The sequence below is a fragment of the Sander lucioperca genome, chromosome 11, assembly GCF_008315115.2.
Source record: "Sander lucioperca isolate FBNREF2018 chromosome 11, SLUC_FBN_1.2, whole genome shotgun sequence".
In the NCBI taxonomy this organism is placed as follows: domain Eukaryota; kingdom Metazoa; phylum Chordata; class Actinopteri; order Perciformes; family Percidae; genus Sander; species Sander lucioperca.
Window position 1 is genome coordinate 29,140,837 of NC_050183.1, and position 25,941 is coordinate 29,166,777.

General features: G+C 40.7%; 1 protein-coding gene across 7 annotated transcripts in view; it reads left to right on the forward strand.

Annotated features, from left to right (window-relative positions):
- Window positions 1-25,941, forward strand: part of szt2 (SZT2 subunit of KICSTOR complex) — a 164,016-nt gene that overhangs the window by 56,474 nt on the left and 81,601 nt on the right. For all 7 annotated transcript variants that reach the window (XM_031311751.2, XM_036007501.1, XM_036007498.1 and 4 more), the window contains 13 exons: window positions 1,459-1,575; window positions 1,682-1,751; window positions 2,925-3,110; window positions 3,977-4,198; window positions 6,896-7,127; window positions 8,991-9,065; window positions 13,765-13,903; window positions 14,492-14,627; window positions 15,099-15,219; window positions 15,414-15,566; window positions 18,022-18,124; window positions 20,548-20,662; window positions 22,274-22,361. In XM_031311751.2, the coding sequence (XP_031167611.2) occupies window positions 1,459-1,575; window positions 1,682-1,751; window positions 2,925-3,110; window positions 3,977-4,198; window positions 6,896-7,127; window positions 8,991-9,065; window positions 13,765-13,903; window positions 14,492-14,627; window positions 15,099-15,219; window positions 15,414-15,566; window positions 18,022-18,124; window positions 20,548-20,662; window positions 22,274-22,361 (1,757 nt within the window). The remainder of the gene's footprint in view (window positions 1-1,458; window positions 1,576-1,681; window positions 1,752-2,924; window positions 3,111-3,976; window positions 4,199-6,895; window positions 7,128-8,990; window positions 9,066-13,764; window positions 13,904-14,491; window positions 14,628-15,098; window positions 15,220-15,413; window positions 15,567-18,021; window positions 18,125-20,547; window positions 20,663-22,273; window positions 22,362-25,941) is intronic.

The following is a 25,941-nucleotide window of genomic DNA, read 5'->3' on the forward strand; positions in this document are numbered from 1 at the left end:
CCATTTTTGGCCATAACTCAAGAATTGATACGTTCATTATAACAAGATTTCACACAAATGTCTAATAGGATAAAAGGATGAAGTGATGATATTTTATCACCAAAAGGTCAACTTTACTGTGACATCATAACGTTTCTGGACATTTTTCAATGACATAACTGAATGACATAATGTACTGATTACATACATCTTCTGTGCTGCTGGGTTGAAGATGTGTGTGAAGCAAAAAATACACTTAAAAATACTTTTTTGTTAATTGCTTCAAAGTCTTCATTACAGGGCGCCTGGGTAGCTCACCTGGTGGAGTGGGCGCCCATATACAGAGGCCCAGTCCTCGACGCAGCGGCTCAGGGTTTGGGTACGACCTGTGGCCATTTGCTGCATGTCTAACCCCTCTCTCTCTCTTCCCCTTTTCCTGTCCAAAGCTGTCCTGTCTATTAAAGGCTAAAATGCCCAAAAATATATAAAAAGTCTTCACTACATAGGTATATTATATGAGTCAGACATGGATGGAAACTGCTACTTGACTGGTAGGCAGAGGCAAACAAATATTGTATTTATGTGTGTGTGTGTGTGTATATATATATATATATATATATATATATATATTAAAATACATACATTTTAAAAATGTATGTATTGTATTGTATACATGCATTTTTAAATTGTATGTATTGTATTGTTTACATGCATTTTTAAATTGTTTTCTTTTTCCTTGCATTTGTTAGCACATTGCTACATTTCTTGCCGTATTACAACCCGCAGCTGTCAATCAGTGAATAGTGTGAAATAGAACTAAAGGATTCATGGATCTCTATCGACAGAAAACAAATATGTAACTATTTTGATAATTTATCAATTGTTTCAGCAGTTTTTGAATCAAAAACGACAATAATGCACAAAAGTTGGAAGACATATCTAAAACAGTTGTCATTAAGCTGTGCACTAGTCTGTCTCGACGATATTTCATTTCCGGGATTGTTCAGGTGTCGCCAGAAATTCCGCCGGATGTCTGTCACCTTCCTCTTTCTTTGTGTTGGCGTTCTAAACTCCGGTGAATTTATGAGGACTATGGTTAACTGCTCCTCAGATCTCTGCAGGGTAAATCCAGACAGTCCAGTCTGAGTTTTCTGTTGCACGACTAAAACAACTTTTGAACGTACACGTTCCACCAAAACAAGTTCCTTCCTGAGGCTATTTTGCAGAGGCACCGTTGCTCTGTCCGGCGCTTAGCACCGCCCATGACGATTGTGATTGGTTTAAAGAAATGCCAATAAACCAGAGCACGTTTTTCTCCCATCCTGGAATACTGTGTGGACTAGCCAGACCTTCCTCCGCAGAACTGTGGAGGAAGGTCTGGCAATGTGAGACTAGCTGTGCACAAATTATAAAGTAAATATGTTCTGATGTGATATGAGGATACTGTGAGCCTGTGAATGATCTTCTCTCTGTGTGCAGGTACACCTCAGAGAGCAGTGTGTCCCTGAATCGTTCACCAGGACAGCCGTCCTCCTATCGCTCTGATGAGGAAATGATGGCCGTGTATGACAATCTGAGGGGGGCAAGCGTTGATGGGTGAGTCGGTCCAACACACATGCTTGTTCAACATTACAATACTGTCTCTGGTTGACTCTGATTCTGTCCTTTTTAGATTTCTTATATCTGTCTTGTCTTCTATCAGGGTCTCTGGTGATCCCTTATCCAAACTGCCGCTTCCTCACCAGTCAGCAATCCTGGCCACAATGGACGAGGTGAGTCGTATTCTTTTAAATGTGAGCTATCACAGCAGCAACGCAACAAATAATACCTACAACCTCTAGATGAGAGTAGCTTCACTTATTAGCTTCACCCAAATATGCAGCAGTCTGGGCATTCACCCAGTTCACATGTACACTTTCAGAGAAAAATACGTCCTATTACAAAGGGGAAATTTGGAAGCTTCCTAGCTTAATATTGAAACTAACTGTCAGGTTACCATGACGTTTACTGAACACATGCATGCTCCCCACAGGGCACACCCTATTTCACCATGTTTTTGTGTGACTGATGTCATTTTATCATCGTAAAACACACATTTTATGTCAAGTCGACAAAAATAAATAAAACTATCAAAAGCTGCCTTGGTTCGTCTTTCCACTGTTAAAACAATCGCCACTCTGGTTTGGCTGAAATAAACCCTTAATTCACCCATTTACATGTGGAAATATGCTAGCTCTATACACAAAAGTAGTGATTATTTACATGGGGTTTGGTGGGTTTGGTGATGGTGATTTCGGTGGCTGTTTCATGTTGAACAAAAAGGATTTTACTCTTTAACAAAAAACTCTATCTCTGTAGGGATCCTTTCCATAATGTTGCCAGACACTTAGAATAATAATCGGAGCCTGTCAGTGGCAAAAACAGCCGCTTACATTACATTGCAGCCCGGTTCATGACTGCAGGTTACAGCGTTCTTGCTCAATACTGGACCAATTTCAAAGATTTGAGTTCACTAATGCATGGGAAAATAGGCTCCAGGTTGAAAGAAAAATGACCCTTTCAAACAAGGCTTTCCTTCCTTTGTTTTCAGCTTCAGGCAAAAAAGACATATTATTGACCACATTATGACCCTTATTATTTTTATTTATTGAGCCTTTGATTGGTTTACTGACCTTAGTACAAACTTTACATTTTTTACCTCACTGTTGGTAAGATTCTAAGGATATCTGAATCATCAATCATCATGTTTTTGGTTCTGTCTAATACTTTGTTGAGCATGGACGTTGTGAATGCTTCTTTGTAATGAGAATTACAGCTTTAAGTCTTATTGATATTAGAAGGGATACGTTTATTCCTCACAGAAAACAATGAGGTCCATATTTTTGCTAGTATTGCACATGCACAACAGTGATGAGCTGGTCCTGGTTTTACACTCTGTGTTTCAGATCCGCTGGCTGCTGGAGGATGAGATTGTTTCCGCGCTGCGTCACTCTCGGGTCATCAGCTCGGCCACGCTGCAGAAAGTAGCGGAGCATGTTGTGCGCTCCAGCGGGCGACCCCACTGTCACTGTGAAGATGTCCCACTTCAGTTTGTCTTCGGGCCGGAGCAGTCTCTGGAGAAATTCAAAGAGGCAGGGACACACACACACACACACACACACACACACACACACACACACACGCACACACACACAGGCGCGCACACACACACACACACACACACACACACACACACACACACACACACGCGCACACACACACACACACACACACACACACACACACACACACACACACACACACACACACACACACACAGACAGACAGACAGACAGACAGACAGACACGCACAAAGAAACACGCACAAAGAAACACACACACAGACACGCACAAAGAAACACACACACAGACACGCACAAAGAAACACACACACAGACACGCACAAAGAAACACAGACACGCACAAAGAAACACACACACACACAGACACGCACAAAGAAACACACACACACACACACACACACAGACATAAAAAAACACATACACTTGCACACACGCATTGATTCCAATGGAGGTGATTCCTTTCCTGCCATCTCCACAAATATAATGGTCAGTATATCAATATAATGTTTTCCTCCCATTCTGTTTGAGTGTAACACAAAATGTACAGTTTGGTACGTACTGTGGTTTCGGGGTCATTAAATGGTGGCTCATTGGCCACAACTGTTACTGCAACATGTATGGTGTTGAAAAAAAAAAATAATTTCAAAATGTCAATATCATTATGTCCCATCATTATTACAAAAGACTTGAACTTGCATATTTGCACCTATAATTATGAATACAAATATACTACTTAAAAACAAACTTTTCATTGTACAGGAAGTGTACTGAGTACTTGTCAGTAGTAGAGCAGAGCACACATGGTTGTTTGAGTGTCTGGACACAGTTAGGATGTATGACTCTGTTGTATGATCGGATAATGTCTGATCTCTCAGGAGTTCCGCCGAATGTCTTTCTCTGGCTACGTGTTGAATGGAGAACAGGGCAGCTTCTACTACATGTCCCTGAGCAGACTGCACATTCAGAGGATCCACGCTACCAAGAGGCTGTCTGAGAGCGCCGCCGCCCCCCCGCAGCACACCAACGCCTGCAGCGCTGGAGCACAGGTGGAGGACGGGATGCTGGAGAGTGAAGCAGAGGCTCAGGCAGACAGCGAGGTCAGATACGTCGTTGATGCCAGATACTTGATGTCTGCATTTGTATAATCATTCTAAGGGCTCCCGCACACTGCCTGCGTGGCGTTTGTGTTGCGTGTCAGTTGCGTGGCGGCTGCATGGCGTTTTCTATCAGAAACGTGTCTTGACGCGGCTCTGCTGCTGCTAGCCTTGTCTGTACACATGTATGTTTCCCAATGATAAAATGAAATAATAGCGTGTTCTTCAACTTTATTTTGTCAATATTTTTGTGACATCGTCGGCAGTATTGACGGCAAAATAGGCTACAGAATATTTCGGTCTGTATTGACAGGTGCCATATTTGAAAATCGATAATTATTTATTATGAGTTTTTTAAATTACATTTATATCTGCATTTATGTCAACACCTAGAGACTTTCAAACATCAAAATGTCATTTATTAAATGTATTTGTGTCAAAATGACATATAAACATCTTTTCGTATTCTATTTTGCCTGGAAACGCTTCCAACATGCTTGCGTGTCGCGTGAAAAATAGGCGTCGGTCCTATTTCTAGCATGCCACGCCTGAGACGTGCGTGTCACGCAGGCAGTGTGCAAGCTCTAACCTGTTAACATGGGAGCCAAAATAAAAACGGACACGCCACGCAGCTGACACGCTCACGCCATGCAGGCATTGTGCAGGAGCCCTAAGTGTTTAGTTTTCTTTGACGTTCACATTAGTACAGGGTTGACCTTAGATAATTGGTTAATTAAGGCGGTTTGTCACTCCTCAGGAGGAGTGACAAACCGCCTTAATTAACCAATATCTAATATCTAACAATACCTGATCCTGACTTGCCTAGCCGTTTTCCCCTACTTCTCTATTTTTTTGTGAAACCTCAGGTTTTATTTGTATTTCCTATATGGCCACATTTCACTAAGTTTGCCTCACACAAGCGTCATTTTGTAATATAAGATCAATTCCCTTTTTACTCGCTATACAGAACAAACGTCATACCATAGTAGCAACCCAGTGATGTGCAGGCAAGAGCCCTGTTAGGTCTTCCACATTACACATACATTTGCAAGTGACAATCATTTGTCAAATGCAACACTTCCACCATTTGTGAGCTGTGTGTAAACAGTGTTTGCACAATGCATTTGTGGGAAAGGGGTGCTGATTAAATATGCTGCAAAAAGAACAAAGAATGAGATGGATATATCAAGGTGTCACCTCCTGAGCTGAATCACACAGACTCAGTTCAAACTGTTGCCTCATTACATTTGTGGCCTTCACTGTCTCTGCCCTTTTTTCCCGAAGTTTCATGTTGCATTTCTGTGTAATGCATTTTGTTAGTGGGAGTAATGTTCATTTTAGATGAGGTGGCCCACCTCTGTGCTGGAAATCAAGTAATACAGACCAGAAAACAACAGATCTCATAATGTATAGGTGTCAGAACTGAGCCGTTTGCAGCTGCAGTGTAAAAACACAGGGTTTGTTGCCAAGCTTTGAAGTCTTTATTCAGTGGGATCTATATTAATCATGATCACAATATCTGGCAGCATAGAAATAAAGCGCTGAGTAATTAGTCTTTCATGTTGCCATGGGAATGATTCAGCACAGACTTTTTATTGTCAAAACTTGTACACATTTATTCAGTCTTTTAAAGTGCTCATGTTATGCTTTTTGGCTTTTTCCCTTTAAGGTTCAGTTTAGTTTATTATGGAAGGGGACAGCGCAATTTAATAAAACACATGATTTCCCATGGGTTAAAAAAGCCAGAATTAGCCTAAGGCTATTTTTCATCTGTAGTCCCCTGCCTTCGATGTTAAAAAAGGCTTTTTAAAATACAACAAAACAACACAAGCAAAACTAAACTTAGCATAACACGTCACAGAGACTGAAAACAACAAGACAAAGTACAACACATAACTTAGCATAAAACAAGACACAGCGGAAAATCAGAAAAGTATACAACAAGGCAATACAACATGGTATAAAGTAAAAAAAAAAAAGAAGAATTAGAACAGACACAGCCATTAAGAACAATAAAAGCAGTATTAAACTAGGGGGAAACAATAAGTAAAATTCATATATGTTTACTCAAACTAACACACTATTGTGTTATATATTTTTTTGTTGTGCACGTTATAGGTTTAGAAAGTGAAAAAGCCCAAAGTCCACCCCAAAGGGACTTACCATCTCCAACAGAAAACACTGTTCACAAACTGCTCCAAACAGCTCTATTGTAGTCCAGCCTTTACTTCAGAGACAAACGTGGTCACTTTGTAACACGTTGTAATGCTCACCTAGCTGCTGGCGTGGCACGCCCTCATACTCTGCTTCTGACTGGCTAGTAGTCCTTACCTAGCTACTGTGCATGTGTGACTCCCAACAAAGATGGAACAGAAGTGAGATGTCTCACTCTGTAGCTAAAACAGAGAGCTCAACACACAGGGTGAAAAGAGGAGCTGCAGCAATGTGCAGTACAACAAAAATATGGTGTTTTTTGAAAATTAAACCATGTAAACCTATTCTGATATAACCTCTAAATACAATTATGAACCTGAAAATGAGCATAATATGAGCACTTTAAGCAGCAGGAGTACGGCGGGCTGTGTTTTTTTTTTTTTTTTGGATAGCATTTTCAAAGCTCACCAACCAGGGCATCCGGCTCTGAGATGTCTTGATGAAACATGTTTATATGAATATGCCACTTATTTTTACCAACTGCAGAGTGAAGACAAGAAGCCCCCCAGTGTTGCTGCTGACGCACCCGCTGACACAGCAGCAGAAGCCACTCAGCCAATCAGAGGCTTGAAGCCGGAGGCCGATGACACTGTTTCCCAGAGCTCAGCCAGCATGGTGACCCCCCAGCTCCACACTGACTGCTGCACAGAGCCCACCTCCCCCCCCAAGACGCCGTCCAGTGTCAGCCTGGCTGAGTCCATGCAGTCAGCCTCTCACAGTGAGTCCAACAGACATTTGTTGTTCAAAACCCAGATCTGTAATGTGTTACTAAGGCATTTCATTACATGCTTTATAATAGTTGTTATAAGCCCTCCGATGGATTAGGATGTCTGTCTAATAGGGCTGCAACTAACGATTATTTTTTATTGTTGATTATTTCCTCGATTATTGGATTAGTTGTTTGGTTTATTAAATGTCAGAAAATGTTGAAAAGTCTGTCATAGAAGAGTAAAGAAACTAGAAGATATACGTTGAGGAATAAACCTCTACAGAGGGGGCGCGCTCTACCAACTGAGCTAACTGGGCGCCCGCAAAAAACACAACAACACGTTTTTAGCTGTTTAACTGATTAATCGGGCAAAAGTGTTATTGTCTGTTAACGTTTAAACGCTTAATCATTAACATCCATAATCAACCCCAACTTTGATTACTTTATTAATTGTCATATAAGGCAGTCCTTCCAGAAAAAGTTTTTTTGTGATTGTTGCTAAAATCCTTGATTATGCGGCACGCTTTCTTAAAAAATGCGATGGAATATGCAGGATTTTTATGCAATTTTATGCGATGAAATTGACTTGATGATTGATGAAAAAAACTTGCAAAAACTGCAGTTTCATCATGGCTTCATCGTGGGGTTTGCAGCTTTTCGATGATGTTCACGTCACGTGATTACGTCACTTCATAACGTCGCTTCATAATGTCACTTCATAACGTCACTTCATAACGTCACTTCATAATGTCACTTCATAACGTCACTTCATAATGTCACTTCATAATGTCACTTCATAATGTCACTTCATAACGTCACTTCATAATGTCACTTCATAACGTCACTTCATAATGTCACTTCATAACGTCACTTCATAACGTCACTTCATAACGTCACTTAACGTTCCCATGGCAACAGGGGAAAATGGCTGCTCTTGTGTGAAGTAAACACAACATTTTTCAACTTCTGCTAAGATATATGTGACTTTTTTGCAACGAAAATGCGGGGATTATGAAATCATGCAAGCCCCGCATATTTTGCGCGGAAATCGGCAATTTATGCGGCGAAAGTGCGGCGTATTTGAAAAAATGCGTCCTGATTATGCATTGAATTATGCGATTGCATAATCGCGTTTTTCTGGAGGGACTGATGAGGTTTAAAGTCATCTACTAGGCAAATCAGTCTCTGGTTCGACTTTGTTACGTGTGAGGTGTTTTATATTACTGTAGATTGAATCATGGTTTGTCTGACAGATTCAGTAGCGCCTGGCGTGTACTAGTTGGCAGCCAATCTCTTAAATGCTGAATACAGTTGTGTTTCAGGGTACTGGCAGCCTGTCTGCAGCTGGATCGCTATCAGACATTCACATTATTATTATTATTATTATATATTATTATATTCTGTCAGGGGCTTTCAGTGTTCCTCTGCTGTGTTTTCAACCATTGTTACCAAATCTACAACTGCATGGGATGGACATTTTGGTGGCCAGTATTGGAGAGGATTGGTTTAAGTTTCATAGTGACATGATGAGATTTCAATCTAGCTCTATACTGTGGGCCAAAGTATACAACCAGTCAGAGTTTGCTGTATGTTTGCTTTGTGAGCTCCACTGTGAGGTGTGTTTAATAAGACTTTATTCATTCATCTTTATCGAGGCAAATGTGACAATGAATTGTGATATTGATTTCAGGTGATATCGCCCAGCTCTTTCATGTTAATATTCCTAAAAAGAGGAAGAAGGCAGGGTTGTCCATTTTCTCCAACTGCTCTCTCAGGCTCTGAGGGTGTGCCATCTGGCAGAGCTCATCTCTTGTTTTTGTGATTTGTGACTGGTCATTCTGCTGACAGAAATGTCAAATAATCTTTCCTCAGGCTGTGGCAAACTCCGGCCGAGTCGAGTCCAGAGCGTGGTCTCCAGCCAGGGCAGTATGGACTCAGACATGCAGGGTAAGTGGTGTTGGACCAGCGTGATCAGTGTCAGAGACGTTTGAAGAACAAAGTGATTGGGACAAGTAAATGTTATACAATGTATGTAGTTGGGGGTCCCTGCTCCATCTCTCTTTTAGCTAAACAACTTTAAAGATCCCTGCTTTAGCTCATTTCTCACCAGCTTGTTAGCTTTACACTTAAACAAAATACAGACCTACAATATGAAAGCTGCACACAGGTTAACTTCCACATTCAAAACACTTTAGACCAAAATGAGTTTCCCAGTGTAAGAGCATGTAACCACACTGCTGCCATGTAGTCAAGCTTGAAAAATGTATTGTCTATTTCTTCTAGCTGTGAAGAGAAATCTCTATTATTTCAGTTGGTCTGGCTTAAAATCGAAATAGTCTGTGTTTCTAAGAATACATTTGACTGAATTACAAAAGTTGTTGGGGCTGGAACTGAGCACCATCCAGCTGCTGGTAGTCTGGTACACCGTTCCAATACGTTCCAGTACAGTTCACCTGGATAAATAGCTCCATCTTGTGGTCAGTTTACATCATTACATTTTCTGTACAATGGAAAGAAGTTAAAGCCCCCGAATTATAATAGATTGTTGTGATTTCTAACACTGATTGACAGCAAGTATGTTAAAGGGGAACTAGCAGAGGTGTGGACTCGAGTCATGTGACTTGGACTCGAGTCAGACTCGAGTCATGAATTTGATGACTTCAGACTCGACTCGACAAAATGTACAAAGACTTGCAACTCGACTTGGACTTTAACATCAATGACTCGTGACTTCACTTGGACTTGCGCCTTTTGACTCGAGAAGACTTGCTACTTCCCATGAAAACTGGGGAAGAAAATGTTCACACGGCCGCGCCGCTCTCAGTTTATCTGCATCTGTGAAAAAAATGTGCACCACCTGTATGCATGCAGAGAGCACGCGCTCTGCCTGCCAATCACTGTAGTCCCACGTTGTTTTGATTCGACAGCATCTAAGCAGGCACATTGCAAGACAACCAATGAAGCACAAGCAACAACGCGCCAGTTGGCAAAATGATACCGAAGATAGTTTCGTTTGGCTATAAAAATTACGAGGTAGTCGACAAAAAAAAGAGTTGCAATTTGCAAAACATGCAGGCCCTTATTTGATTGTCATTGTATAAAAAGAGGTTTAAATAAATACAAATCTTACAGACATACATGATTTGTATAAATTTTATTTCTGTGGTAAGAGGACTTGAAATGACTCGAAACTAAAATGGTAGGACTTTGGACTCGACTTGAGACTTGTTGGCTTTGACTTGTGACTCGACTCGGGACTTGCCTCATCTTTGACTCGACTTGACTCGGGACTCGAGGGCAAAGACTTGAGACTTACTTGTGACTTGCATAACAATGACTTTGTCCCACCTCTGGGAACTAGGCCTGTTTTCATAGTCATAGATGTTATAGATAGATACTGTCATCTGATACAGTCCAAACATATTAGTAAACATAAACAACTCTCTCAAATCCTAAAACTAGAGTGCTAAAACTAAATATTGTTATGTCATTAAGTATAAAGTGTGCAGCTGCTCCATAGACAATGAACTGGGTAAGATGTTAAAGAGGACACTGGCATCACCCAGGGGAATATATACAGGAGCATTTTCTGTTTGGCAACACTACAATAGAGTAAAGAAAAACCAAATCAGTTTCCAGTAGGGCTGTTGGTAACAAATTCCGAAAGTCAAATATAATTTGAATAGTAAAAAAATCAATACTATTCGAATGCTGAAATTACTATTGAAATGTGATTATTATTATTATTTATTTTTTTTTTTTATTATATAAATAGGTTGGCTAATGTTAGCTAATCTCCTTCTTCTCATGTCTGATGAACAATAAGTTACGGGAGTGAGGAACACAATGCCTTGTGAGCTAACACGGCACACGGAAGGGACAAGCTGCGGCTGGAAATCGGAATAAGGATGGGAAATAGTTTTAACATGACTTTAAAATTGACATCCACCGAGCCAAAATGCTTATGTTATCAATAGTTAGCTCGTTTTGGTTTCCTAACTGCGTCGCAAGTTATAGGAATTTAGCTGGGAGTTTCATGGAGACAGCTAAAGTTTATGTTAGCTGCCCTACAGCTGTCAGAGTTAGCTTAAACTTCATATATTACCTTCTAACAGCTGTATTCTCAGTAACGTGACAATCTGCAAGAAACAGGTTGCTTATAAATCACTAAAATAGTAGTGGCAGCACCGTTTGGTTTAGTTATCAATGCCGTTAGCATCATGGCTAACACTGTTGTTACTTAGTTTATGACAAATTGTTTCGGCAAACAAATGAAATTCAAATGGTATTATAGAGGAAGACTGACAGCTCTAGTCTCCAGTTCATATTCATATATTCATATTCATTCATTTCAGTCTCTGAAGCAGCTCTACACTTTATAATTGATGACATCACAAGTTTGACATTGGCCACATTAGCCAGCTCTGACTAGGGCATCCCGAGGCGTTCTCAGGCCTAGGGAGGTGTTCCAGGGGGCATCCTTACCAGATGCCCGAACCACCTACTGGCTCCTTTCCATGCAAAGGAGCAGCGGCTCTACTCCGAGTTGCTCACAGATGACTGAGTTTCTCACCCTATCTCTAAGGGAGACGCCAGCCACCCTCCTGTGGAAACCCATTTCAGCCGCTTGTACTCTGGATCTTCCGTACTCGACCATACAGTTTTTTTTTTTTGTGTATGTAGAATGACAATACATGAACCTTAAACCCTGAATATGATAAAATCGTTTCTACATGTTTTGCTGAGAAGCATGATTGATTTTTGCTCAAAAATGGTCCTATGAGGGGCGCCTGGATAGCTCACCTAGTAGAGCGTGTGCCCCAAGTACAAAGGCTCAGTCCTTGTCGCAGGGGCTGCAGGTTCGACTCCGACCTGCTTCCCTTTGCTGCGTGTCATTCCCCCCCTCTCTCTCCCCTTTTACATCTTTGCTGCCCTAAAATGCCCAAAAAAGAATCTTTAAAAAAAAAAAATAAACGTTTCTATGACCATATAAATTAAGTACTTTCCCACTTTACTGTACAGGGAACATTGACACATCCTTATATTTTAACTTTTATAAAAACTTTATATAACATTTATCCTCACATTTATTTAAAAAGAAAACGCCAGGAATTGTATGCTAAGTGTGCAATGATGCCAAAGGCTTCGGAGTGGACATCAGGTCCAGATAAATCAGAAGCTTGTCATTAAGAAACACATCAGAATGAAACAAATATCGAAATAATATTATATATATAATATTGTGTTTCATTTTTCAGTGGAACTTTATTCCAATGGCCAAGTTTCCTTTTTCCGTTTTAGGTTTTGTTTTTAACGCCAAAATTAAATGTCACTGTCATAGCTCAGTACTAGATCTGCTAGAGATAAAGCTCAAGACACATGATTCATTTTATCCAGTGATGTTAATGTCGAAGCTGCTTGTAAATGCTATAATTACAGCTATGATCCGTTGTGTACATTAGGGCTGGACGAATCCTAATCACGATTAATCAAACAAGTTACCTCGATTACGATTATTGAACGATTATTTTAAATTTTTTTTCTTTTCTTATACTGTAAATATGTTCACGGTTATTTTTTATAATGAAAGAGTGCATAATCTTTGTGATTCTAAAATAAGGAAACAACACACAGATAGCTATTAATGCTTATTTATTAAATATTTCAAACAACTGAACTGAAATCTACAACAGTAGATTTTACAATGAAATAAAAACGTCTTATAAAAAAGTAATTTAAGTTTTAATGTAAAAAAGTTTCCTAAAAATGTAGAAAATAAATAATAAATGTCCATCATAAGACTAACGGGAACCTGTGGTTAACTGTCTTTTCGGAGTTAAACTCCACAAGTGTGTCTTGCGGCTCGTATTAGCATCATTTGTTGTTGTTGTATGTGACGCTAAGGTCTAGTGACGATGCTATAAAGACCGTTGCCGTGCTTGCGTCACTCCCTTACCCCTCCTACCAGTCCCTATGGCCACTTGGCCAGTGGGAATGCAAACGGGAAAAAAGATTTTGGGGGAGAGTAGTTCTTAGAACTGCTTAGAAGTGTACTTTTCCTCTAAAAAGTACAAGTACTATCCGATCGCTGACTGGACGGGGCGGAGTCATGTGACTACACACGCGGCGGCCGTAATATGTTTTAAGGGGAAAGTACATTAACACACAGTGGGCGGCCGCGGAAATATTAATAGGATTAAAAGACCGAAATAACCGACTTGGTAAAATTACGTCGGTTATAGGCTCTGAATTTCGGTTCCGATTATTTTTCGATTAATCATCCAGCCCTAGTGTACATTTATGACCACCAGAATTGGAGCCTGGTAAAGTCACTTCAATCTTAATGGGTCCAAAGCTCAGATTGTAGAATACAAAACTGTATCATTCATAATTGTTTTTTAGTCAATTATTATTAGTATGTATTATTAACACAAGAATGTGCAGCCCTAATAGCAAACCTTGTGGAACACCACTGGTTGTACTGCATGATACTCAAAACAATTACAAAGCGTTTCAAAGACTTTACTGACATTGATAAATCATGCTGCAGAGATGAGAAGCTGCTGTTACCAACATTTACAGACTTGGCATGACTTAAATGATGAAGATAATGTAAATTATGTTGTTTTGCTTTGTGTGTCCGAAGGTTATGATGGCGGCAGCAGTGACTCGGAGTGTGAGAGCCCCATCCTGGATGATCAGGAGGGTCAGTCACCGCTGATGCCCGACTTCTGGCTCATTGTCAAGATTCACCAGGACAGAGTGAAGGTCTACTCCCATTCCAGGTGAGACAACCCTTAGACCATGCTCTAAGCACCACCGTTTATTCCTCCTATATGTCTTTAACATTTAATAATCAGCACATAGCGGCATGTAGTGGCCCATATTTATCAAGCAGTTCAGAGATTTCAACCTGGTCCAGAATTCTCAGAATGGCACGTTTTAGCTTGTTCTGTTAATCTCAGAAGTAAAAGAAACGTTTACTGCAAAGTCATCCTGTATTCAGCTACTGTGTTACAGGCTAAGAACTCATCATTCATGTCACTTTCGCTCTCAAAGGAAAAAAATCTTTTCCTTGCTGTGAGAGTAATTAAAGCTACGTTGTGTAAGAATTTCTCCCATCTAGCGGTGAAATTGTATATGACAACCAACTGAATATTACTTTCAAGCCCCTCCCATTCCAAGCGCGTTTTATTTTTATTTTTTTTGGTACCAATACAGTGACTTCGATATGAACTCCTTAGGTATTGAAATTGGGTATTGAATGATGAGGCATTTTTCGATACTCAATGCTAAGGAGGCAATTCGGTCGGTGCCTAAAAAGTGTTGAATTCGGCACCCAGCCCTACTGAGGATTTGTCATATTTTTGCAGGTGCTTCACAGAAGGCAAAGAGGTCAGTGCTGAGGTATTGGAGAAGAAGGAAGAAGAGCAGGAGCTGCCTGAATACTTACACCTGCATCAAATGGTGGTCAGGAAGATCGGCGAAATGTGCAGAACAGTCAATCAGGTAGCTACATCACAGGTGTGTGTGTGTGTGTGTGTGTGTGTGTGTGTGTATATGTGTGTGTGTGTGTGTGTGTGTGTGTGTGTGTGTGTGTGTGTGTGTGTGCGTGCGTGCGTGCGTGCGTGTGTGTGTGTGCGCAGCTTTGTGGGGCCAAAATGCTGGACCCCACAAGTTTTAAAGGGCTGTTTGAGGGTTAAGACTTGGTTTTAGGATTAGGGTCAGAATTAGGTTATGGTTAGGGTTATGTTTAGGCATTTAGTTGTGATGGTTAAGGTAAGGGTGTGTGTGTGTGTGTGTGTGTGTGGTTGTGTTTTATCTGTCTTTTGATGTAATAATAAGATGCACTGGTCATCTTCATTTCTGTCCAGGTGACTATCACAAAGCAGGGTTTGTCCACTAGCTAGGGCTCACTGATTGTGCAACTGTGGCTTCTTCTGTGTGTTTTTGTGTGTGTGTGTGTGTGTGTGTGTGTAGCGTATGCTGCTGCAGGACCTACACGACAGCCATGTGTGTAACTCTCTGCTGGTGGCTGAGAGTGAGGAAGACATCTGGAAGAACGAGTCTCTCTACAGGCAGAGACTCAACACCTCCGACGGTAAGTCAGCAGAACAGATAGTTTGCTTTTATTATCTGCAGGTTTTGAGATTTCTGTGTGCACCCCAAGACAATGTTGTGTGTATGAAAGGATGCGTTTAGTAATTTGGCTGAGCAGACACTTTAATGTATTCTTTTGATGTCTCATATTTACACCTGACCCTTGTGTTTTTTAAATATTTCACTCTGACACAGATTACAACACAGAGGAGAGCTACCCGGCCCGAGACTACCTGGCAGCCACCATGCATTTCATCCCCGGACATTTTGCCTGTGACGTGGTGTGGAGCACAATCATCCACATTCACCCACGCCTTAAGATGGGACCCAGCAACGGAGTAACAAGGGGTGAGTTGCAGATCTGAACGCTTGGTTTTAGATTCAATTTTTTTTTCCTATATATGGTTGACACCCACAATGACTCATCAAATCTGTGAAGTTATTGGAAAACCAGAGTCCTACGTATTACAGTTAGAGTATTCACTTTGCTGAAGATGACTCTAAAAAAAAAGATTTAATATGTTAAATTGAAGTGAGTGGAGCCTAGCTCTGATTTTTCTGTGAGGAATCTGTTCTTCTTTTGTTCAATTCAAAGAAGGTGAATAAAAAGCACTCTATACTATATATATATATATATATATATATATATATATATATATATTACATTTTGAAAAGAAAAGTTAAAAGAAAGAAAAAAAAATCCAACATCACACACAGGGTCCAGTCCACTGCTACAAGATGGTCATATTCATTGTCACATGGAATCCATTAACAGTACAGGGTTTCCCCCAGAAAAGTTGTTTGGCCCGATGGCAAGTGTCTTTTTCGAACAGTCCCTTACAGATGGTAGCATTAATGTAGAGCCCAATAGTTTCTGTGATAACAGAAGCAGGGATGGAATTGCGAAATTAAGAATAAAAAAACAACAACTATAAGACAGATTCCATAGGGCCCTACATTACATTAATACAGTGCTAAAAGTTAACTGGAGATTTAAGAAATATGTCTAAGTTTCCAACTGAGCCGCCCCACTGTAACTGTAGTTTAAAAAACATCTTTAAAATATATAAAAAAAATATTTCCCAGTGCCATAGGCCTGTGGGGGGCAACTTAGGGGCCACAGGGCTTGCAATAAACTGGTGGAAACCCTGCAGTATTGTTGCACTCCTTTTAAGGCACACTTGATCAATTACATAAATAAGCCTACACTTAAAGATATATTGCGTAGTTTCCCCCATGAGGAATTCTAAGTAATGACAACAAAACACGATAGCTTTCCATGACCCACACAGTTGCTAGTAACCAAGGAGGACACGTCACGGGGGATTAAAAAAACATGATGGACTCTTCAGAAAAGGTCATTATCTTCACTCAAGTTTTTTTGCGCGAGAAAGTCACCGGACGCCACAATCTTCTGAACATAGCCATACTGAAAAATACAGAGAGAGTTTTGTGGAGCTGATAGTCTTAATTAGCTTTGTAGCAAGTCATTTGGCAATGGCTTGAATGTAACGGACGTTCATTAATATCAAAAAGTTACGCACTAAAGCTTTAAGTTAGAGGTGATCTCACCTAACCAATAAAATAGGGGAAACAAATCTGACTGAGATTAATTTAAACCTGAGTAAATTCATTTAATTCTCAAAACTTTATTCACCTTGTTGAAATGTTAGCATTTTTTTTTACACATTTGCATGTTCAGCTGTCCTGATATGCAGCAACTCAGAGACTCTAGGTTATGTGAAAAAAATGAATAGTAATTTCAAGAAGTGTTCCAATTGAACACTTTCTCTGTTTCCCACGATAATTAGTACCAAATGACACGTCCTTTCCATAATCCTCAAAGACATTACAGTAACATAGGAATTTATTAGGGAACTACATGACCTGGAAAACGTATATAGTAAAACTGAAGTGATGGGCCAATTAGTTGGACAGGGGAGCTTGTGGTTGATCCCTCGCCCAACAAGAAAGATTAGAGCAGAGAAGTGAATGACCACTAGCCACGACTGACATGCCTTTGTGCAAGGCACTAAACGCCCTGCTGGTGCAGTGAGGCTGGTTAATGAACAGCAGGTAGGAGTGTGGTTGCACGGTGCAGCTTAGTGTGGAATTGTGTCTAGTTTACAAAGCTTTTCACAGGGATTATGTGCCAGAAGTTATATCCAAGGAGCTTTTAGCTACAAAGCCATTGTTCTAACATTCACATTAATTGACCACGTCTCAATTTATTGTATTGTTTTAATATAGTGATAGTCTCCCATTGCCAGAGCTTCCTCCACAGCGCTGCAGAGGAAGGTCTGGCTAGTCCACACAACATTCCAGGATAGGAGAAAAACGTGCTCTGGTTTATTGGCATTTCTTTAAACCAATCACAATCGTCTTGGGCGGCGCTAAGCAGCAGACGGAGCAACGGTGCCTCTGCAAAATAGCCTCGGGAAGGAACTTGTTTTGGTGGAACATGTGTATGTTCAAAAGTTGTTTTAGTCATGCAACAGAACACTCAGATTGGACAGATAGTCTAGCTAGCTGTCTGGATTTACCCTGCAGAGATCTGAGGAGCAGTTAACCATAGTCCTCATGAATCCACCGGAGTTTAGAACGCCAACACAAAGGAAGAGGAAGGTAACATCTGGCAGAAAATGAGGGACATCCGGTGGAATTTCCGGCGGCACCTGAACAATCCCGGAAATGAAACGTCGTCGATATAGACTAATATAGTGACGATCCTCTTCTTGAAATGAATGGATTTATGTTGCAAACCTGCTAAACCTGTCAAAATGTTTTTGTCTCCCTATGGCAGCGATCCAGGCGCTGCGCTCTGTGCTCAACTCTTTCTGTGTGGTCAACAGGAAGAACATGTTTGTCTACCAGGAACGTACAACCAAATCAGTCTTCTACCTCAGGTTAGACTTTCTCATCATTATTCAATTTTTACTTCTTCACTGGATTTCAATCTTTCCCTGCTAGGGTTCACACTTTTATTCAATAAGTCTTTCAGCATTTTCAACCCCAAATTCACTAAAACACAATATCTCACAAACCTTTTTACATGCAGGGGCTTTGGGAGGGCTGTTGCAGCACAGCTCACTTACAAACTTTACCCTCAAAGGGAGACACTTGAGTTTTGGGGAACATTTTCCATCAGCCTGCCGGAAGGGAAAATACACCCACAGATGTTCTCAAGGCAGTAATATTGTTAAAAGGAAATCAAACGTGGCTGGAAATTGATCTGCTGTCAAACACGGCCTTGCGAGTAAACCGAATTTCTGGATGCCCCGAGCCAGAATATGGAGCTTCCATATCAGATTAACTGTGAGGTTGGAGGGAACAGTCCCTGGTTCACACGTTTCACAAATCATTACACAACTTCAACAAGACTGGGCTCAACGGGATGTAGCATGTGAGTGAGCAGAAGGGAGAGTAAAGATAGGAACTTAAAGAAGGTATACCAAAGAACTGCCTCTGGTTATACCATGTTCTGGGTGAATACTCAATTCTGATTGGTTGCAGGGTGTACTTTAATACCTACTAAGTAGTTCTGGTGAAACTGTCTGTTTACCGTTCTAAATGAATGCGCTAAATGTTATGTTATTTCCTTCAGGGCATTGTCCTCTGAACACCACACGATGGCATTAACCAGGGGCAATTCCAGGATTTTTTTGAGTGGGGTGGCACAGGGGGGATCACTAATCAGTCAGGGAGGGGCTCGGGGGGGGGACGGGACATTTTTATTAAAATCCGCTTAGACATATAGGAAATATTGGATAGGATAAAACAACACAATGTAATTGTGCTAAATAAAACACATTCATTATAAGTTTTACTTGTTTTCATTTTCAACAAATTGCATATGAGAATTCAATACACATTTTCTATAGGCTGCCACTTTAAAAAGAAACAAAAAACTATTCCAGTGCTGGTTCTATGGTATCAGAATTTTGGATAGTCGTCTTAATTGGTCATGTGACAAGAGCTGGGATAGATTGGCAGAACAGGCAGCCAAGTGACAGTACTCTGATTCAATAGAAATCACAACTTTCAGATGACTGACAGCACTCTAGCCCATGGATTGGGAGGTGGGGGGGGGCAATCATATTTCAGGGTGGGCCAGTGCCACCCCGTGCCCCCCTTTTAGCCTCTGGCACTAACACACGTAGCTAAGGTCCGTCCTATTAACTGGAGCAGTGAGCAATGTTTGCACTGCATTAGAACCTCATTGGATGGGAATGACTGTTCCAGGTATAAGTCAAGTCCTCAGGTGTTACCAGGGAAACGGCGTTATCCCTTATATAATACCATGCCGCTGTAAAGACACACAACTAATCATGTGGCATTGTCGACCACTTTATGCATACATTATGTATGATGGGGCTGTTCATTAAGCAACATTACCAGTTAGGTCACTTCAGTAAATACTTTCATAATGGAGGTTAAGCTTGTGAATTGTGTGGAGTCCCTTAAGCTAGGTTTATGGTCGCCACGGTGTCCCCAGCTCGAGGCGCGCGTGCCATGAAATGACGTCACAACAGCTGCCGTGGCTGTGCACTTCTGAATTTTTGTAACTGCGTGCACTGTGCTTTCACTTCAAAACGGTCGGCTGGGAAGAGCAGCTTCGTCTCTACAAACATCTGTGTGATTCTTCAGACCACAGAGAGTCAAACAGCCTTAAATATGTGGTCAGAGAGAGACACCACACTGTATTTTTAATAGAAACATGTCTGTTACATTTCTTGTAATGTAAATGGCTTCAGTCTTGTAGTCAAACATGCTCTGTGTTGTCTTTATGACAAGTTTAATCATGGTTAGTAAACCCATTTAAGCCAGGCTTTTCACAATAAATCCTGCTTCTTTAGGTAACCCTCTTGTGGTATATTATGGGGCGCTTAGTCCAGCTTGTACGTAGCAGCAGTGTAAGCCCGTAAGAACCTGTTCTATGTCACAATTTGACAATTTTTTCTTGAGCAAACTTGACACAATGTTTTTGGCTGCTTTGGCTTGTAAGATCTCATCAGTCTTTGGTTTTCAGTTTCTAAAAATTATTTACTGACTGAGTGCTGTAATTTCCTTCTTTGGCGTGACTTTCCAACACTTTCCTGGAAACATTAGTACATTAGTGAGAGTGGCTTTCAGATAGAAAAGGTAGGAAACACTGGGGAGGGACAAAAGAAAGATAAGAGAGGACAGGATAGCCAGTGGGTGACATTTGATATAAATGGAAGAAGATGGAATTGTTCCAAAACTATCATACAGTAAGTACCTGACTGATTACCCGCTAAATCACAAAGACATTAACTTCCTTACCTGTTGCTTGTGTTTATCTTTCCAGACTTTGTGAAACATCGCTAACGGGGAAATACTCTGACGTGGATGGGAACCTCCACATGACTCGCTCCATTGGGCTTGCTAGGAGTCAAGAGCCCTTGTTTCCAGAGGAACCTATGGTAAGTAACCAAATTGTCATGTAGGGACCATAAACCAACACTAAAACACTCAAATTCTGGTTATGGTTCTTATCAGAGCTGAACACTTTCTTGGACTCTAGTAAATTTGTAATTTGAGGACTCGACTTGGACTCGTCCGCTATGAGACTAGTCTATATCCACAACGTTCCACTTCCGGGATTGCTCCGGTGCCGCCGGAAATTCCACCGGATGTCCCTCTTTTTGGCCGGATGTCCCTCACCTTCCGCTTTCTTTGTGTTGCCGTTCTAAACTCTGGTGGATTTCTGAGGACTATGGTTAACATACATACATAGACACCAAACTGTAAACCAAATAAACATAATATGTGTATGTGGTAACACCATAGGCACATAGTATACACATCTCCACAGCACCTGGCTTCTTAAGAGCCCACTTTCCTCATTTCCTAGTGTAGACATTCAATCTAAAATGCATTCATTGAGTACATTTTAGGTGTATAACCTGTGATCATTTGCAGTCCCTGCCAGGCTTTCTTTGTGTCATATTTAAAAATGACTGCATTTTGTCTTTATAAGCAGCTTTGCACTCTGTTATTTTCTTCCTAATTCGATTCTGTACAGCTTTCTTTTCCTCTTTACTTACTTTTTTTTGATTAAGCAGTTCTTACAGTTCAGGGGTGACCCGAGGTTTGTTATTTGAGAAAGGTTTTACTGTCTTTTTGGGAATGGTTACGTCCCAAAAACCTATGGTTAAGTCCTTGATCTTGCAAACCGTTTATATGACATTTTTTTCAAACGTCCTAGCCATCTCACAAGCCCACTCTTGGATTAAATGTAGAGCTGGGCGAAATGGAGAAAATCAAAAATCACAATATTTTTTACCAAATACATCGATGTGGATATTGCGGCAATATTGTAGGGTTGACTATTGATGCTTTCACAAAATATAAACACAATGAGAGTTTTGTGTATCATATCATGATATTATGATATCCAAAATTTAAGACGATATCTAGCCTCATATATCGATGTCAATTACATATATTGCCTAATTGAAGGCACCCCTTCATTCCCCCATCCCCTTAAATAATCTGTCTGGCTATCATTAAACTAGACTGGACCCAGCTTCTTATGTGCTTATCTATTCTGCTTAGGATTGATCCATCTCCTTGAATAAATAGTTTTGGACTGAATGGAACCTGGGTCCCTGCAATCAGACATAGGTTATCACGTATCATGGTTCCATAACCAGTTTTAGATGCATGGCACATGTTGTCTGTAGAAGCAGAGAGGAAAACGCCGATTCTGAGACGTCTATTACAATGGAAACTGACAGTTTCAAGGTTTACCTGCTCTTCTCTTCTCATCTCCTATTTAGTAGAAGGACTCATTAGTGAATAACAAGAGAAGGGCAGGATTTTGGTATGCATTGGCTCACATGTGTGAGTTACATGAGGGATGCCAAGTCCCCGCACAAATGCTTCACACATAGATAAAACTACACTGAAACATACTAAATAAAAGCTGTTTGTCAAAGGTCAGTCCGTGTAATCTTTCTCAATCTGGATTAGAGGTGTAGTCAGAGTGCTGGTGCCATGATTGTTGACATCATCGGTGTCTCTTTCTTCAGGGCTCCAGGTCTTCTGTGGACAGCTCTCGGCCAGTTGGACAAGTGGACAAACACATCCTGCTGCTGGTGCATGGAGTGGGAAACGCAGGTAAGAGCTGGGAAATATCAAGGACTGATAATGATTTCAATTTTGAATATTAGCAAAAGTGATTCATGTTAAAATGGTGGAGTTGTAATAAAAATCCATCCATCCATATTCAACCGCTTATCTGGGGTCGGGTAATAAAGACAGCTTCACCTCAGGGAGAGTCAGTGGATCGGTGGGGGGGGAAGAAATCTTTTGTTGAAGAAGACTTCACTCGGGTACTTTCTTAATCTGATCAGAAGAAAACAGATGATTATGGTGGAGTGGCCTCTGCACCTTTCTGCTCTGCACCCTAAAAGCATTAGAAGAGCATGGATTATATACACATTTGTCTGTGGTCAACAAAAGGGGAGAGGGTTAACATTATACCCGACCTTATACACGTCTGTTTCACAAGGCTAAAACGCAAAACTGAGGCTACAACCACACTACTACATTTGTTCGCTTTAAAACGCATAACTTTTGCTAGAACCCCTAAAATTGAGACATTTGAAAACGCTGCTGACACCGTTTTATTTTAAAATACTCCAGGGTTGGCTTTTAGCGTGAACGGGCAGAACTGGTGACCTTTTGGAAATGATGATGCAGACACCAACGTACGCTTACTGCCTGGGTCTTATCAGTCCTAGTCTAAATCGACGACATTTCATTTACTTGATAATCGCCGGCTGTCCCTCGCCTTGCAAAACTTCAACTGCAACAAACTTCGAGATAGCAAGCTTTGCAAGTTTTGCAGAAAATGTGGATATTGGTGTTCTTTCAGGGAATGATTGTAAAGATTTACAAAGAATATGTTTACGGCATTTCCTCTCTAACTGGGACGTTTTGGGATGTTTTAATGTGTCCCTAAGCAAGACACTTAACCCCTAGTTGCTCTAGAGGCGTGTAACCTCTGAAATATATAGCACTTATAAGTCACTTTGGATAAAAGCGTCAGCTAAATGAAATGTAATGTAATGTAATTGCTGTGGACAAAATGCACACGGTGATACACTGGTAAGAGCCAATTATGTTTAACAAGGTATCCAGCTAATTTAAATAGCTCATGTTACTGTATTGTGTCAACAGTTAACTTCATTTAATAACGATGTGGTATTTTCTTTTGCGGGGTGCAAATGTTCCACCAAAACAGCTCAGTGGTGTTTTAAGCCCCCAACTTCTCCTTCCAGGCAGCGCTGCAACCGTTGACTTCAAGGCACCTAACCCTAACCTTCACTCTAACCCTAACCATAACCATAACCTAATCGACTTCAAGGCAGCACGGCCACCGTTTACTTCAAGGCACCTAACCCTAACCCTAACCATAACCATTGCCTAACCCAGTGCCTTCCAGGCAGCACTGCCTGGAAGGAGACGTTGGAGGCTTAAAACATTGATAAACACCAAAACAAGTTCCTTCCTGAGACTATTTAGCAGAGCCACCGTTGCTGCGTCCGGAGGTTAGCTCCACTCAAGACGAATGTGATTGGTTTAAAGAAAAGTCAAACAACCCAGAGCGGTTTTTTTTCTCCTATCCTGGATTGTATGTGTGGAGGAGACAGACCTTACTCCACAGCGATGTGGAGATAGATCTGGTAATGCGAAACCACCGTATATGAGTCCCGACGTGTACTCCCTGATTCGCCACGCATAACGTAACCCCTTTCTGAAAGAATACAAATGACAGCCTTCGCTACTGTTAATTCAACATGGCTCGTTATCCATGTTGAATTACAGGTGTTTCTGGCCTTGTTTTCGATGCTAGCAGCTGTTGCGCAGTTTAATTCTGCATGTTTTGACATGCAATTCTCATGCCCAGCGGGAATGTAACTTCTTTTTATTTCCTTAAGTTTCCTTCCAACCTATCCGTTAGAATATTGTGATCAGAGGCTGCTCTTAGGTCCAGAATTAGAAGAATACAGACTTTTTTTTAGTCACAAACTGAAGCTAGTTGAGTTCAAATTAAATGTCTGAAGTGTGCGTACAACTGCAATTTGGGATGCCTGTGGGAAACACTTAGTGTGCAAGGAAAGATTTAACAACACAAAGCTAATCAGCCAACGGGCAGACAAAAAAACGTTTCAAAGATATTGAGATATACAAATGGTTACAACGGAATACACGTAGCATGGAAGTGCATTCGTTACGTTTTTAACTGAATTTCTAACTAAGTCCTCAAGATTTGTTATAATATATTTGATAATAGAACTTCTCACTTGCTTTGCCAAAGTTCAATGTAGAGGATATTATGCTTTAATCTAAAGAAGAATTCATGCAAAACAACCAATGTTGAACAGGGTAAACATGATCACTATGATATGTGATTGTGAACATGTTGCCATGCTAACACTAGCATTGTTGTTGTTTGATCTGATTCAATCCCCCTATTTATTTCATATCCACTGATTGTTGCCTCATTTTTCTCTTGGTACCTCTCATTTAACGTGCAAGGAGGACCATAATCACCCGTCATATACTTTGGTTTTCTTTACTATCAGCATTACAGTCTCACAGCTATAGAATCTTAGTGTGTTTATTAGTAACTGATGGTGAATTGGGGTGTTGGCTGTAGCTTAGATAAAATGCAGCGTTATGAAGATGAAATATTTACCGTAGCTCTGCATGTGATTAATTCACAAATTGACATTTCACAGTGGTATTTACACGGTCACCCTCTATCTGTGGATAATTTGTGAACAAACATTACTCTCTAAGGCTGTAGAAGAGGGAGAAAGAAGAGCGAGGCAGATCATGCATGAATGGCAAAGCAGTTCTCAACAACTCCCTAAATGCCATTGGCTAATCGCGTTGCTTGTGGTGTTATGGGATGAGGCATTTTAGAAGTGGATGGCAGTCAACACAAATGAAGGCCTGAAGCAGCACTCAGTGCTCCTCAGTGGAACGAGCTGGGGACTGATGCTGCTCCACTGCACTGACAGCATTATGGCGAGGGGGCGGCCGAAACAGACGGAGTTAGAGTTTTGCAAACATCCTCTGCTGCACTTCTCAGTGAGTGTGGCTTGGTCCACTGACAGAGCAGGCATTTGTCACCTACTTCTCCTGACATATTTTGTAGGAAAAAAGCCTGAAAAGTAGGGGTGTGTGAGTACCAAATTAGATACAAGTACGCAGTTTGTCATAGTCATGTCAGTTATGTGTGCTTGTGTTTTGACTTACTGAATATGTTAGTCTCTCTCTCTATACTCTCTGACTTCCCCACCCTGTCTGTGGCTCTCCAAGCCCATTGGTTAGGCTGGAATCTAACACCTCACAAATACATTGTATAATTTCCTAAAACAGCTGATGAATGTAGTTTTTAGTTAACAAACAAGGGGAGTATTTTTTTTTTCACACTACAGTAATGCATACATAAAAGTTTTTGATAAAGAACACAAAAAAGAAATATTCTTTCAATGAATCACTTTCAGTGCTATGTACAAACAGAAGTTGCTTGTTTCCAACTGACATACAGTATCTGCTGATACTTATATATCTGCTAAAGCTAATATCGTCTGATATATCAACTCTACCTGTTATTTATACATGGGTATCTTGTACATATATTTTATTGTGTAATAAATTGCTAGTGTACTTATAATTATTA